Source organism: Anolis carolinensis, unplaced genomic scaffold (assembly GCF_035594765.1).
Source record: "Anolis carolinensis isolate JA03-04 unplaced genomic scaffold, rAnoCar3.1.pri scaffold_10, whole genome shotgun sequence".
In the NCBI taxonomy this organism is placed as follows: Eukaryota; Metazoa; Chordata; class Lepidosauria; order Squamata; family Dactyloidae; genus Anolis; species Anolis carolinensis.
Window position 1 is genome coordinate 18,400,512 of NW_026943821.1, and position 15,911 is coordinate 18,416,422.

At 46.3% G+C, this 15,911-nt stretch overlaps 1 protein-coding gene across 1 annotated transcript; it reads left to right on the forward strand.

Annotated features, from left to right (window-relative positions):
* Positions 1 to 6,042: 6,042 nt before the first annotated feature.
* On the forward strand, positions 6,043 to 15,564 carry gnl2 (G protein nucleolar 2). Its single transcript, XM_008119892.3, has 16 exons — positions 6,043 to 6,228; positions 8,287 to 8,371; positions 9,551 to 9,645; positions 9,851 to 9,990; positions 10,565 to 10,749; positions 11,054 to 11,120; positions 11,268 to 11,426; positions 11,733 to 11,846; positions 12,065 to 12,193; positions 12,490 to 12,594; positions 12,752 to 12,910; positions 13,320 to 13,427; positions 13,785 to 14,200; positions 14,442 to 14,521; positions 14,884 to 14,978; positions 15,413 to 15,564. The coding sequence occupies exons 1-16, from the start codon at positions 6,165 to 6,167 to the stop codon at positions 15,560 to 15,562; spliced, it is 2,151 nt and encodes a 716-aa protein (XP_008118099.1). The 5' UTR covers positions 6,043 to 6,164; the 3' UTR covers positions 15,563 to 15,564.
* The last annotated feature ends 347 nt before the right edge of the window (positions 15,565 to 15,911 follow it).

Below are 15,911 nucleotides of genomic sequence, written 5' to 3' on the forward strand. Positions count from 1 at the left end.
CTAGAAAAGGGCTGTTTGGTGTTAGAGTTTCCACAAATCCTTCTCAAAAAACTCTCCTTTGAGGCGTTTGCTTGCTTGCGTATTTATTTATTTACCTAATTTTCACTCAAGACTGCTAACAAAAGACATCACAGTGCAGCTTAAAACAATGTAGATGCATTTGAAATATAAATACGGAAATTACAAAATGAATGGTTTGTGCCGAACTTGGGGCGTGAACCGTCCTCCCTCAAGGAAGGAGCCTTGTTGGGAATCCCGCCTCCAGTCGGCGGCCATGTTGTCCCTCCTGAAGGGACCGAGGCAGAAGGAAAGGCCTCAAGATGGGGGCCCCAGGGAGGCCCTGGCCTTCCCCTTTCCTTGGGGAGGCTCTTCTCTTCAAGGCCTTCACACGGAGAAGCCAGAGAACTCCTGAATGGCAGACACTTCTCCTCAGGACGGGGAAGGGTAGGCGATGGAGAACCTGGTTGTGGGAATACAAGTCGGAAGCCATGTCTGAAAATGAAAGAATGACAATCCCACAAAGAGGATTTTGGACCTGTTTTTCAAAACTTAGGCTTCAATTTCATTATTTTTTAAAAACCACCATGTTGAAAAAGCGTGAAAACTCCTGAATGACATACAACTCTCCTCAGGACATCTGAGGTGGAAAAGGAGAAGGGAAGACAATGGAGGACCTGGTTGTGGGAATACAAGTCGGAAGCCATGTCTGAAAATGAAAGGAGAAAGAATGACAATCCCACAGAGAGGATTTTGGACCTGTTTTTCAAAACTTAGGCTTCAATTTCATTATTTTTAAAAAACCACCATGTTGAAAAAGCGTGAAAACTCCCAAATGACATACAACTCTCCTCAGGACGGCTGAGGTGGAAATGGAGAAGGGAAGACAATGGTGGACATGGTTGTGGGAATACAAGTCGGAAGCCATGACTGGAAAGTGAAGGAGAAATGTCATCTTGTGATCAGAGGTGACCCCCCCCCCCCCCCCCAGGACTTATAATGTGCGGCAGCAAAAAGTGCAGTCTTTGTCATTTGGCCATTGCTGTTGATGCCTGCTCAAAATTGCTTCTTTAGAAACAAACAAAGGTGTTAGAGACCAAAGCTTCCAGCAACGGAAAGGAAAACCTTGGATACATCCATGCTACATATCCCAGCATTGCACAGCATTGATCCATGGCAATTGGGTATGGCATCCCTTAAATTTGGAGCTCCGGGTCCTCCTGAAGCATCTTCCCCTTTTGCTTTGGCTCAACACTTTTGTGTGTGTGTGAGTCAGGAGCAACTGGAGTTGCTTCTGGAGTGAGAGAATTGGCCGTCTGCAAGGACGTTGCCCAGGGGACGCCCGGATGTTTTGACGTTTTTACCATCCTTGTGGGAGGCTTCTCTCATGTCCCCGCATGGAGCTGGAGCTGATAGAGGGAGCTCATCCCTGCTCTCCCCGGGTGGGATTCAAACCTGGCAGCTTTCAGGTCAGCAACCCAACCTTCAAGTCACGAGGCTTTTATCCCCTAGGCCAGGGGTCCTCAAACTTTTTAAGCCGAGGGCCGGTCCACAAGCCTTCTGACTGTTGAGGGGCCGGATTATCATTTGAAAAAAAATACAAACAAATTCCGATGTACACTGCATATGTCTTATTTGTAGTGCAAAAACAACAACAACAACAACAACAATGAAAGGACAATACAATATTTAAAAATAAAAAACAATTTTAACCAACATACATTTATCAGGATTTCAATGGGAAGTGTGGTCCTGCTTCTGGCCAATGAGATAGTCAAGTTAATTAGGGTTGTTGTTGTTGTTGTTGTTGTTGTGTGCCTTCAAGTCATTTCAGACTTTAGGCGAGCCTAAGTCTAAAATTTATTTATCTGTTTGTTTATTTATTTATTATTTACTGCATTTATTTACTACATTTGTATCACACCCTTATCACTCCAAAGGGGACTCAAGAGTGGCTTACAAATTATATGTACATACAATATATTATATTATTAGCATAGCACAATATTAGCATTTTATATTACTATATTGAACTATACCACTATATTGTAATATTATTAGTAATATTATATGTAATGTAGAATATATAATTAATATTATTATATGGTATTATTATTAGTGTTATATTGTATTACATTATTATATTATCATCAATATTATATGTATATACAATATATTATATTATAAAACTGAGGGCGGGGGCCAGGTAAATGACCTCGGAGGGCCGCATCCGGCCCCCGGGCCTTAGTTTGGGGACCCCTGCCCTAGGCCATCGGAGGCTCTGGCTCAACACTAAGATGACCATATTAAGTGAGTTTAATTTTGGCAAGGTCAATTATCCAAAAACGATGAGCATTAGAGTATTTTCTGCCAGTGGTCTCCCATCTAGATACAAACCAGCCCGATCCCACTTAGCTTAGCCAAAAATCAGATGAGATGCAGTGAGATCAGGGCAGTACGGCCATTGGATGTCTGCCACTATTTCCTTGAAATCAACCACTATAGAGAGAGATATATCTTGGCACAGGTTGGCAGGAATGTAATAAGCCCTGGCACAAGAGAGATATTTCTTGGCATAGATTTTGGTGCACAATAGACAGAAATGCAAGATGTCACAGCCTTGGGGCAAAGGGGAACTTTATTAGCTCAATTTTTGCAACTCCTGCAGTAGATCCAAAGCCTTGCTGGGGAGAAAAGGTGCAGTTTGCATCCCATGAGGGCTGTTTTGGCACGCTTCCCGGTCCCCCTCCCCATGATCTCCATTATATTCCCAGCAAAGGGGCAAGGCGTTTCAGCTTGGCACTAATTAGTCCTCGCCGCATTTCCCTGAAGGGACAAAGCAGTCGTCATCTCATTCCAGGTAATTGGAAACGAGTTTCTCAATGGCTGATGGGGAAGAGTTAACCCATGTTTCACGAATCAAATGTTGCATAATCCTCATCCGAATGGCGATCTTGTGAGGGAGACAGGCCAGAGGATTTCAGAGGTAAAAGTTAGCCAGTGATTCATTTCTGAGAAAGTGTATCCCGAGCTCTCGTCTTGTTTGGAAGTTAATGGAGAGCATTGTTCTGAGTTTAGCTTCTAGCTGTGGTTATCCAGCAGTGTGTAGATTGCCCATCTGCACAATAATTTTATTTTATGTTATGTTATTGTATGTTATGTTTTAACCGATTATTTTATCTGATTGTGTATTATTGTTTTTAGTTATTGATAAGTGTTTTAAATTGTTATACTTTGTTTCTGTTTTGAGCTCGGCCCCATGTTAGCCACCCCGAGTCCCTTCGGGGAGATGGTGGCGGGATAGAAAAATAAAGTATTATTATTATTATTATTATTATTATTATTACTTTTCTTGGTGCCTAGGTTTTTAGGCCTGTTCCTGGGATTCTTTGGAAAACTGCATTGGATAGACTACATGAGCTCTAGTTTCGCAGATCTGTTTGTCATGGTTTTATATGGATGAGCAGATGGTAATTGGTAGATGACATATATTCCGTATCTCAAAAACTAGAGTTGATAAGGGAAAATGAGTGCCATTTTTGGAATCAGCAGGTCAAATAGACCCAGAAACAGGGCTAACATTGGAGGCACCGAAATGTGTGTTGGGCAGTTATTGGTCCTGCTTGACCATGATGGTTATGAGCTGTGCATTCAGGATGGTTTTGGATTTGTGAGACCTGGACAATGATGATACTGGATAGGAAGAGAATCAAATGATTTGAGATGCAGCACTGGAAAATAGTTCTATGGGTGGCTAAAAAGACCAATAAATGGGTCCTATAGAAGTGAAGCCTGGATACTTCCTAGAAGCCAAGACAATAAAACTGACGCCCTTGCACTTTGGCCCTATTATGAGATGGCACAACCCATTAGGAAAGATAATGATGCTTGGTAAAGTGGAAGCAGGAAAAGACAATATCGGAGAGACTCCATAAGGGAAGTCATAGTTGTCCTTACTTTGCAAGGGCATAGGATGACGATAGCATGACTTGGAGGCCTCTCCTTGTCATAAATCATAGAATCATAGAGTTGGAAAAGACCTCATGGGCCATCCAGTCCAACCCCATTCTGCCAAGAAGCAGAAAAGTCGCATTCAAAGAACCCTGACAGATGGCCATCCAGCCTCTGTTTCAAAGCCTCCAAAGAAGGAGCCTTCACCACACTCTGGGGCAGAGAGTTCCACTCTCAAAAAGTCAAAGAAATGTAGGATACATGCAGGGATATGGAAAGTCCCCTGGTTTTGTCTAAATAGCAGCAGCTACTGTAAGCAACAGCAATCTGTTCTCCTGTTGATCGGCAGGTTGATGTTTCCATCTTTCTCTGATCAGTGATCAGTTCAGGGTCCCTTTTGCAATTACTTTTCAAAATGCAGATCCTGGTAGAATGTGAGTGTTGTTCTTTATTTACTGTCCTGATATATAAACTCCACTTGCCTAGTTTCCAACAGACCTCACAACCTCTGAGGATTCCTGCCATAGATGTAGGCGAAACGTCAGGAGAGAATGCTTCTGGAACATGGCCATACAACCCGGAAAACACGCAACAACCCTGTGATTCTGGCCATGAAAGCCTTCGACAACTTATTGCTCTTTATTGTTTCTCCCATGTAATACTATTACTCATGAGTAGTGCCAGCTAGTAATAGCTTTCAGAGCAAAGAGCTGGTGTTGGTTGCTTGATAGCGGCCACATTGCCGAAGTTGTGAATTATTTCTATTAGTCTGGAGGAACTATCCAAGGTCCTGAACCCATTTTGGGGACAATATGATCCTAGATCTTGAATTTCCCTTTTGAAAAATCTAGACTGGATCCATGCCTTGGCTTGCTATCACTGTCAATAGCAGCATTGCTACTCTTGAGCTGCACCAGCGAGGAGTGATTTGGAGAGCCAAGAGCCAATGGCTTCAGTCTGTGAAATCGCTCCAACAGCACATTGGCACACCTATATTAACCACTCTGAGGGTGCCTCTACATGGTAGAATTAACACAGTTTGATACCACTTGAACTGCCAAAGTTCATTGCTATGGAATTTTGGGAGTTGTAGTTTGTTGAGGCTCTAGCCCTCTGAGGCAAAGCGGGCTTAAGATCTTATAAAACTACAGCTCCCAGGATTCCACAGCATTGAGCCTTGTCAAAGTAGTATCAGATTGTAATAATTGACAGTGTAGATACACCTACAGTGGGTGATACTTTCCATGGGATAAACACACACACACACACTATTGTTTTATTTGATTTCTTATGAATATATCTAACTCAGTAGCTAACAAATCAAATGAACATACAATATATTATTAGCATAGCACAATATAAGCATTAAAATACTATATTGTACTATATCATTATATGGTAATATTATTAGTAATATTATATTTAATATATAATATATAATTAATATTATTATATTGCATTATTAGTAGTACAATATTGTATTCCATTATAATTTTATTATCAATATTATATGTATACATTATTATAAATTATATATATATGTACAGCAGAGTCTCACTTATCCAAGCTAAACGGGCCGGCAGACCCTTGGATAAGCGAATATCTTGAATAATAAGGAGAGATTAAGGAAAAGCCTATTAAACATCAAATTAGGTTATGATTTTACAAATTAAGCACTAAAACATCATGTTATACAACAAATTTGACAGAAATTGTTGTAATTACTGTATTTACGAATTTAGCACGAAAATATCATTATATACGGAAAACATTAACTGCAAAAATGCCTTGGATAATCCAGAACCTTGGATAAGCGAGTCTTGGATAAGTGAGACTCTACTGTATTATTGCTAATAATAATGGCAATAATAATGTGATTTATCCCTCATATCAGAGGGTTCGCACATATTAGAAATATTAATATTATTAGTAATAATAATCACAATAATGACAGGATTTGTCCCTCTTCCTAGCCCCAATATCAGAGGGTTCGCACATAGTAGAAATGGTTGTCGTGGGGCTGCTGACCTGCGCGTGACGTCACCACGCCGCCCGGCGTTCCTCACAGCAGCGGGAGGCCGGGCCTGGAGGGAAGCGTGTCCCGGAAGCGCGTCACTACCGACTACGGGCGAGGAAGTTCTTTCATTTCAGTGCGCCTCCGTCGCTAATAGATTGTCTTTACGGTTCCGGAGCCTTCCTTAGCCGCTGCCGCCGCCATGGTGAAGCCGAAGTTTAAAGGCCGGGCGAGCATCAACCCTTCGCGGTCCAGCACCAACCCCGGTGAGGAGCGAGGGAGGGAAGGCCGCGCTTCTCACGTGCAGCGCGGATACGGGACTGGGCCTATAAAGCAGACCAAATGTTTCCCAAACTGCTTTCCCAGCTGGTTTTGACTTCAACTCCCAGAATCCCCTGGCTGTCCCAGCTAAGGGCTGCTAGGAGTTGAAATAATCTATATATATACTAGCTGTGCCCGGCCACGCGTTGCTGTGGCGAAGTCTGGTGGTATGGGAAATAAAGTATTGAGGAATTGGTGGTAGTTAAGGTAAAGAATAAAGGTTTTCCCCTGACATTAAGTCCAGTCGTGTCAGACTCTGGGGGTTGGTGCTCATCTGGAGTCTACACTGCCATATAATCCAGTTGAAATCAGCTAATCTTATTTTAGAGGCAGTGTGGAAGAGGCCTGATTGAAGTGGCCCTGGGCTGAGTGGGTTGCTAGGAGACCAAGTGGGTGGAGCTTAGCCTTCTAACTGGCAGCAATTGGATAAAAACAATTATTCATCTCCCTCTAATTAGGACTTTATTTTTCTTTTCTTTTTGTTGTATGAACGTAGAGGCATGGATGAGGGGTTGTGCTGCCAAGTTTAGTGTTTCTGGGATGTGTAGTTTTGTTGTTTTGTCCTAGGCCGAAATTTCATTACCCTTTTATATATATAGATATATATATATACAGTAGAGTCTCACTTATCCAACGTTCTGGATTAACCAACGCATTTTTGTAGTCAATGTTTTCAAAACATCGTGATATTTTGGTGCTAAATTCGTAAATACAGTAATTACTACATAGCATTACTGCGTATTGAACTACTTTTTCTGTCCAATTTGTTGTAAAACACGATGGTTTAGTGCTTAATTTGTAAAATCATAACCTAATTTGATGTTTAATAGGCTTTTCCTTAATCTCTCCTTATTAGCCAATGTGTTCACTTATCCAACGTTCTGCAGGCCCGTTTATGTTGGATAAGTGGAACTCTACTGTATAAAAGCTTCTGGACTATCGCAAAGAACACCACTCTGGAAAACAAGGGAATTCCAGGCAGGAAACAATCAGGGCCAGCTAACACCTCCCAACAAAAAATTCCCTCAGGGAGGAAACAGCCAGGCTTTAAAGATGCAAGGCCATTACATGCTATTCATTTTGGCTAATTACAGCATTCATACTTGCCTCCAACAGACAAAAAAAAAAAGAACAATCAGAAATATTGGATATTCACAAGCATTAGGAAATAACATCCCCTGATGGCACAGCGTGTTAAAGTGCTGAGCTCCTGAACTTGTGGACCGAAAGGTCTCAGGTTCAAATTGGGAGAGCGGAGTGAGCCCCCACTGTTAGTCCCAGCTTCTTCCAACCCAGAAGTTCAAAAACATGCAAATGTGAGTAGATCAATAGGTACTGCTTCGGTGGGAAGGTAACGACGCTCCTTGCAGTCATGCCTATAGCCGCATGACCTTGGAGGTGTCTATGGACAACGCTGGCTCTTCGGCTTAGAAATGGAGATGAATGCACACATGTTACTTTGCATGTGTCTCAGGCCCCTCCTATACTGCCATATAATCCAGTTTTTCAAAGCAGATAATCCACATTATCTGCTTTGAACTGGATTATATGAATCTAAACTGCCATATAATCCAGTTCAAAGCAGATAATCTGGATTTTATATGGCAGTGTAGAAGGGGCCTCAGATTGTGTAGCACAATTTTACTGGTCACTCTCACCATCTACACGGCCCTATAATCCAGATTATCAAAGCTGATAATCCCGATTACCTGCTTTGAACTGGATTAAATGAGTCTACACTGCCATATACATTATAACTGTAATCTCAGTTTGTTTCTGACAGAATAAACAAATACTGCCATATAATGCAATCCAAAGCAGATAATCTGGATTTTATATGGCAGTGTAGAAAGGGCTTCAGCTTGTTCTGATCAGAGATAAAGCTGTAGCTGGATCTCCTGCCTCCGGTATCGAATTGGAAAGGGGAACAATGCTGGGGACTCACTGAGCTCCAACAATTGGATGAGAGCTGTGCTGTTACTGATGGAGGTCTGTCTTTGTAGATCGGCCGGCCGGTGCAGGAGGCCACAACATGCGGGACCGGGCCACCATCCGGCGCTTGAACATGTACCGGCAGAAGGAGCGCAGGTGAGAGGAGGGGCAGCAGCAGCAAATCCTCTGCGGAGGGAGGGAGGCTGGGGGACAGAGGAGGAGGTCTCTTGAGCCAACTGCCAGTTGGGCTCTTCAAAGACAGCTTCTGCCACATCATGGCTTCTGTCATGTCTTTGAGGAAAGGTTCATGGAAGTATTTCTTTTTGGGTGGTGGTGGTGGTGGTGGTGGGGGGGTTTAAGACTTTTAAAAACCCAACAACAACTCTGTTTTTAATGTTTTAAAGTTTTACACTCTTGGTCTGTGACCGTAATAATAAAATTCATTCATTCATTTCCTTCCTCAATGAAAAAGAGCAAGAGCTGCCCTTAAACACACTCTTCTTTCTTACCAGACCAGGGACTTCATTCAGGGTAGTCCAGGCTTGTAATCAGTAATAATAATAATACTTTTACTTATTAGGGGATAGCAAGTGGTGGGGAGATGTTGCCCTTTGAGCTTTGGCCCCTCAGTGCCTGCTCCAGAAAGAGCTTGGAGCTGGGTGGAGCAAAGACAGTGGGCTCCCTTAGGAACAAGGGCAAGGAGCCATGTCTTCCTCTCTGTCTGTAAACAAGTCCCTGTCGTGCCCCGTGGTGCTCTGGCATGCGCTGCTTTCGCACGAGCAGGTGCTAAATGGAAGCAGGCCTGCTCAAGTGCTCCCGCTCCTCTCCTTGTGAACAGGGGCCAGGAGCGCAATGTGGAACCTCTTAACAGAGTGTTTTCCAGAGGCTCGGCTCCATTGCTTGGCACGGCCTGTGGAAAAGTGTCAGCCTCGGATAACAGGCATTCTTGCCTCCGCTTTGCTAGTCCTGTTGCCCTCCCACCTGACGCAGGGCCAAGGAGACCTTATTGCTTCCAGTCCTTAATCTGGAGCTGAATTAATGCTGTTCCATTGTTTGGCTTGAGCCTTTGCTTGGCTTTTCTCTCAGACACAGGGTGTAAGTGGTTTGATTTGTCAGTTGTCCTTTCTGTAGCCTTTCAGCAGCAGTTTGAGAACTTTGATTATATTCCTTGGTCCATCTGTCCACACTGACTGGGGTTTCCAGCCTTGTGTCGAGATGGATGGGATTTGAATTTAGGACTGTGCTAGTTAGGAATTGGGTCACTGATGGGATCCAAGAGAGAGCCTGCAAGACGAGCTGAACAGAGAGTAACTCTCTGGCTCTCTTCTTTTGCAGGAACAACCGTGGGCAACTGATTCGTCCACTGCAGTTCCAGTCCACAGTAGCGCCAGGCACAGTGGCCAGAGTGGAGCCCAACATCAAATGGTTTGGTGAGTCTGCCTTCAGCTCTACAGCATGAGACCCTTTGTCCTGGGTGGGGCTCCTTGGGAGGAGATCATTTTGGAGACAATGGCAAGGGCCTTGCTGGGCTGGAGAGCCATCCTCTCGGCCACGGCATGGGAGGCACTAGCGTCTGAGATCCTGGGAGGGAGAGAAAGGACTTGTGACACTCAGTGATGCTTCCCCCGAACGCAGGAAACACGCGTGTGATCAAGCAGTCCTCTCTACAGAAGTTCCAGGAGGAGATGGGGTCAGTGATGAAGGACCCCTACAGAGTGGTCATGAAGCAGAGCAAGCTCCCCCTCTCCCTCCTCCACGACCGGATCAAGCCACATGTGAGTCCCCTATTCATCTTTTGTCCCTCACTGAGCAGCCAGAGGTTTGAGCTCATAGTGCTCTCTCATTCTCCACATATGGACTCTGGGGAAGTCCTTGGGCACTGTCACTCTTATAAATTCATCAGAAAAACATCTTGCAATCCCAGCTGACCTGGTAATGCAGAAGGAAAACTTCCTGTAACTCAGCATTGCAAAATGTCAGCAGAGTGTTCTCTTTAGTCCAGCTTCTCACGCACACCCTGGTCGTCTGCTGTTTCTGGGTCTGGAGGGGATGTCGTTCCAAAAAAGGGCATGTTCAGCAAGCAGGCCTTTCAAAGGCAAATTGAAATCAGAGGCAGATTATCCTTGGCAAATTGGAGGCTTGGCAGGGCCTGCAGAGCCCCACTGATGGAGCAATGCTGCAGGCACAGATAACTATTGCCATTTCATCCTTGTGGATTGACATGCCTTCTGTGTAAATAATGAGAGGAGGATTGGGGCCAGAAGAGAAGTGGTTTGGGGTTGTTATTTCATGTTGAGGACACTGTTATGAAAAAGAGCTCATATCCCTCCAAACTCTTTCTCTTTTCAGAATTCCAAAGTCCACATTCTTGACACCGAAACATATGAAACAACATTTGGCCCCAAATCACAGAGGAAGCGGCCCAATCTTTCAGTGAGCGATGTTCAATCTCTGGTGGAAAACGCTGAGGCTGAGGCTAGTAACTATGACCGGGAGAAGGACCGGGATCTGGTGACGGAGGACACGGGTGTGCGGTGAGCAGCCAGAGCAGAGTCCCCAACCCCCATGTACCCCTTCTCCTCCCCATCCTGTCCCATGAGGCAGGGATTTAGGCTGTGGCCTTCTGAGGGTGGGGGACTCTGTGGGAATCTTTTGCTCCCTACAGCCTTCTGTGCCAAAAGGGTAGCCTCAGAGTGGCGCCTTCCATTCAACAATGGGGTGCCCTTCCAGCTGGCATTGGACTGCAACTCTCTAGCAGTCCATTGGGACAGCCAGTGTAAAGGAGTGCTGGGAGCTGCAGCCCACCTTTGTCTGATATCTCTCATTGCCCTTTCTTAGGGATGAGGTGCAGGAGGAGATCTACAAGAAGGGACAGTCCAAGCGGATCTGGGGAGAACTCTACAAGGTAGGCGCATAAAGGGATTATAAGTAGAGGAGAGACGAGGCACAAAGTGCTTCCAAAGCAAAGCTCTTGTTCTGTGGGACAGAAGGAATCCCCCAGAGCATTTATCTCTAGTCTAAACTATCCCTTGCTCTCTTTGTAAACTGTCAGGTGATCGATTCCTCTGATGTCGTTGTGCAAGTGCTGGATGCCAGAGACCCAGTAGGGACCCGATCCCCGCACGTGGAGGCCTACCTGAAGAAAGAAAAGCCGTGGAAGCACCTCATTTTCGTCTTGAACAAATGTGACCTGGTGCCTGCCTGGGCCACGGTGAGTCTCTAATGTGCCCTAGTGGAGGAGCAATTCTTCTGCAATCCCCCCCCCCTTTTTTTTTTAAAGGCGGTGATACACCAGTTGCTTGTTTCTCTGCTGCTCCGAAAGTGCTCTCTGGACTCGCACAATTCTTAAGCTGTGGCTGGACGTGTTTCCATTAGCTCAGGCCTGTTGCTGGATGGAAGCAAGGAAACTAGTTCTGAAAGAGTGTTTGGGTTTCTAGAAGTGCCTGAGATGTTCCGAGCTTTTTGTGGCTGAGGAGCTGTGCCCTTTTTAAATGACTCTTCTTCCTCTTCTTCCCAGAAACGCTGGGTGGCCATCCTCTCCCAGGAATACCCGACTTTGGCTTTTCACGCCAGCATTACCAATCCCTTTGGAAAAGGTGCCTTCATCCAGCTCTTGAGGCAGTTTGGAAAGGTATGGCAGCCCCTTCCTCTGGAGTGCTTGGCCCAGCTAGCAGTGGGTTGCCATCAGGGCTTGGGGCCCCTTTCAGGCAGGCAGCTCCCAGTGAGCTTCCATGGTTAGTGGCAGATTGACTGCCTGCTGGGCGTTCACAGCCTTCCTAGAGGCAATTTCCTGGGTTCTCTAGGATATAAATGGCAAGCCTGCCTTTCTCTGAACCTGTTCCCCCACAGCTCCATGTGGACAAGAAGCAGATCAGCGTTGGTTTCATCGGCTACCCCAACGTGGGGAAGAGCTCTGTCATCAACACGCTTCGCTCCAAGAAGGTCTGCAACGTGGCCCCCATTGCTGGCGAAACCAAGGCAAGGCTCCCTGTTGACTGTGATGGGATTTGGGAGGAGGGAAGTGAAGGCAGAGGTACCTGTAAGCCTCTAGGCTCACAGGACTGAGAGGTGGAGGGCACCCATGGCTCCTATTTCTGCTCTGGGAAAGATGCCTGGTGCAGTGTCCTTTGCATTTCCAGGCCTAAAAGTCTAATCCTTACAGCCACAGCAGTGACCTGGGCTGTTTCATTCCAACTTAAAGCAACAGCAGCTGCCATTTTGAATTCTTGCTAAAGAAAAAAGTGTGAATTCATCCACATTCTCTGCTTCCACAGGTGTGGCAGTACATCACCTTGATGCGCCGCATATTCCTCATTGACTGTCCAGGCGTCGTCTATCCCTCTGGAGACACAGAAACGGATATCGTACTGAAGGGAGTGGTGAGTCTTGATAGAGGGAAGGACAATGCATGGACAATTCACGGGCCTCCATGCCTGCCCTTTAAGAGCCACCTGTCTTCCTTGCTGCTGCCTCTGTGTTTAAGGACACCAGCTGTTTAACAACTCAGAAGTGACACCAGCTCTCTGCTGTTTTCAGGTTCAGGTAGAAAAAATCAAGACTCCAGAAGACCACATTGCTGCAGTGTTGGAGCGAGCCAAAGCGGAATACGTCGGCAAGACCTACAAGATTGACTTCTGGGAGAATGCAGAGGATTTCCTGGAGAAGTTGGCCTTTCAGACGGGGAAGCTGCTCAAGGTGAAGGAGGCAGTGTTTTCTTCTTTGTGGAGCAGGCTCTGACTACTGGGCCATTGTGGGGCAGGTAGTTGGCAGTTGCACTGCTTTTTGGTTGTGCCAAAGGTCATTTGAGAAACGATGGAGGGGCGAAGGGAGTAGCTGCTGTTGTGTTTTTCCCTTGACAAGCGGCAGGCTGTGGCTACCAGTCAAAGGGGTGAATCATAGAGTCATAGCACCCCCGAGAGCCACCCCCTGCCATGTGTCCACACTTGCTGGTACTGGGCTTGTGTTTCTGCTCCTTTCCGATATTTATTTCTCCCTTCTGTTTGCCACCTGCCTTGTATTTTGGAGGGGGCAGCTGGAGTACTCTTAGTTCTGCCCCACTTTTCTCTCTGGGTGCCTAAATGGGGGTTCGTGCTGTTTGTTTCAGGGAGGAGAGCCTGATGTGCGTACGGTCAGCAAGATGGTGCTGAATGACTGGCAGAGGGGCCGGATCCCCTATTTTGTGAAACCCCCGAACATGGAGCCTGGACCCCAGGTAAAACCTGCATGGGATGTGTTAAGAACAGGAATATGCTGCCTTCCCAGAGGAGGGCCTGTGGGGTTCTGCCTGGCAACCAGTGTTCTCTAGGTTTTTCAAGTCAGAGCCTACCCGAGCCCTGCCTGGAATGGCAGCATCAAACATCATGCCACTTTGTACATGCTCAGGGATAATCCTCAGCTTTCCTTTCATGTGTGTGTCAGCCTGTGGATCAGTTTCTGAGCCATAATAAAAGTCCTATCAGTGGAAAGCATTGTCCGGATTGGACTGGAGCAAACATGTTGGTATGCGCCTGTGTGTGTGGGGAACCGTGGCTTGAAGACGCATTTCCATGTCCTCCTTCCTGTTTTTCAGCCCACAGCAGCTCCCTCAGAAGCCCCTGCAGCTACCATTCAGAGCATCCCATCTGTGAAAGATATGGGGCCAACCGAGATCCCAGCAGAAGAGGCTGGGAGTGATGACCGCCCTGCTTCTGTGGCCACGTGGCCCTTGTCTCAGGTGCGGCAGAACTTTAGGAAGATCAATGTGGCCCCTCAGTTCTCGCAAGAAGACCTGGTCCCTGTGGATGCAATGGCAGGGGATGAGAGCGACAGTGAGTCAGAGGAGGACATTGAAAGGGAGGAGGAAGAGCATTTGCAGCCGCATGGCCAACTCAATGGGGCAGTCACTGGGCAGGACTCCAAGGCTTTGCTGAAGTTGCTGGATGATAAGATCTCCAAGTGCAAGAAATTCCTGGAGAAAGCCAAGGCCAGGCGGTTCTCGGCCATAAGGTGAGCAACTTTTACCACCAGTGGGTCGTGAGTGGGAGGGTAATGCAGTTGGCACAGAACATTCTTGAGGTTTGGTGGCTTCACCCATAAAGAGCCTGCCTTTCCCATCAGAGCAGAAGTGGCATTGCTGGAGCCCTTGACTGCCGCACAAGTCACACGTTGGCTTCATCAGCAAGGGTTAGAGGTACAGGTGGGAGAACAGGGTTTCTAGGAACATAATTGTCTTCCTTCTTTCTGGCAGGATTCCCAAAGGGCTGAGCGAAAAGGTCTTTGCCAAGTCACAGCTTGACTCCCCGGCTGGAGCGACGGAGGCAACGGGAGGTAAGGGCCCTCTGTTCCAGGAGCAGTCCCATTTCATTTCAGGGGCTGGCTTAACCGTGATGGGCAGGGTGCATGTGTGTGTTTTCCTCTCAGAATGTGCATCCAGCCTCCTTGAGTTACTCATGCTGTTTTCTGTGTTGAAGTCTAAGTGTCCTTGTTGCGGGAGGGGGGGAACGGGAACATTGGAATCTGGTATGCATTGCCTGGATGTGTCCTAAGCAGGAGCCAAAAGAAGGCAAGTGAGAGAAACCCTTATGCTGGAAAGTTTGGCTCTTTATAAGGACCCTGGAGGCTTGCTTCCTACATCCCAGGCAGAGGCTGAAATGCATTTACTGAAATGCTACTCCCTTTGCTTTTTTAAGGGCACCTGAGGAAAGTTAAGAGGAAGAAAGAAGAGGAGGAGGAGATGAATGCTGATCTGGCAAAGAAACCTTGCAAGAAGCTGACTTCGAAGGAGGTAGGTGTCAGAGAAGCCCCCCATAGCTCCTCCTCACAGAGCAGGCAAGATCAATGTCACGTACAGACGGTTCAAAGAGCATATTACAGCAACCCCAGAAGGTCTTAAGTCCTGCTTAAAGACTGAAGGGAAGGCTTCAGGGTTTTTTTTTCTGTTTCGGTGCTGCCTCCAGAACATGTTTCCCCTCATTTTCCATTGTGGGCTCTTGGGAAGGCAGCTCAGGCAGAGGCCTCCCACCTGTGGCACTAGGGAGCCTAACTACCTTTTGCATTTTATGCTGCTGTCTCCCTGGGGTCTGAGGAAGCTGCAATAAGAGGTCGACTCTTCTGCCCTCCTCACAAGTTTTTTTTGGGGTGGGGAATGTGGGCCATAACAGCCTTTGGCTCTTTGTTGATGAGCGACTCTTGTCATCAACATCTGCTTTGCTTCTGCAGCGGAGACGAGCGGAGCGGCAACAGCACTCCAAGAAAGTTGGATCTCGCTATTATGAGACTCATAACGTCAAGAATAAAAACAGGAACAAGAAGAAACAGGACACGGCTGGGCAGAAAATGAAAACAAAGAGAAATAAACATCAGCAATAGTTCCCTTGTCTCCCTCTGCTTTGAAGGCTTCCTCCCCTCCTTGAATGGCTGACTCTTGAAGGGGTTGAATGCTCTGCAGGCTGTTCCAGCAAAAGGCCAGTTCTTAAGAGGTAATGAATTTCCATTGTTGGCATTAGCCAGCGAGGCTGTTTCCATAAGCAGATCCCTTTGTTTTTTCATTTATGGTGAAGGCGCTCTTTTACCACACAGGTAAAACGTACAGTATCCTTATTATTGGAACTAAAAGGCATGAGAACAGATTGCCTGTGGGTTTGAATACCTGCAAAAGTCTTTACTTATTAAGATTCAAGAAAGAATGAGGCCCTGAGGCATCAGAAATTTAAGGGGA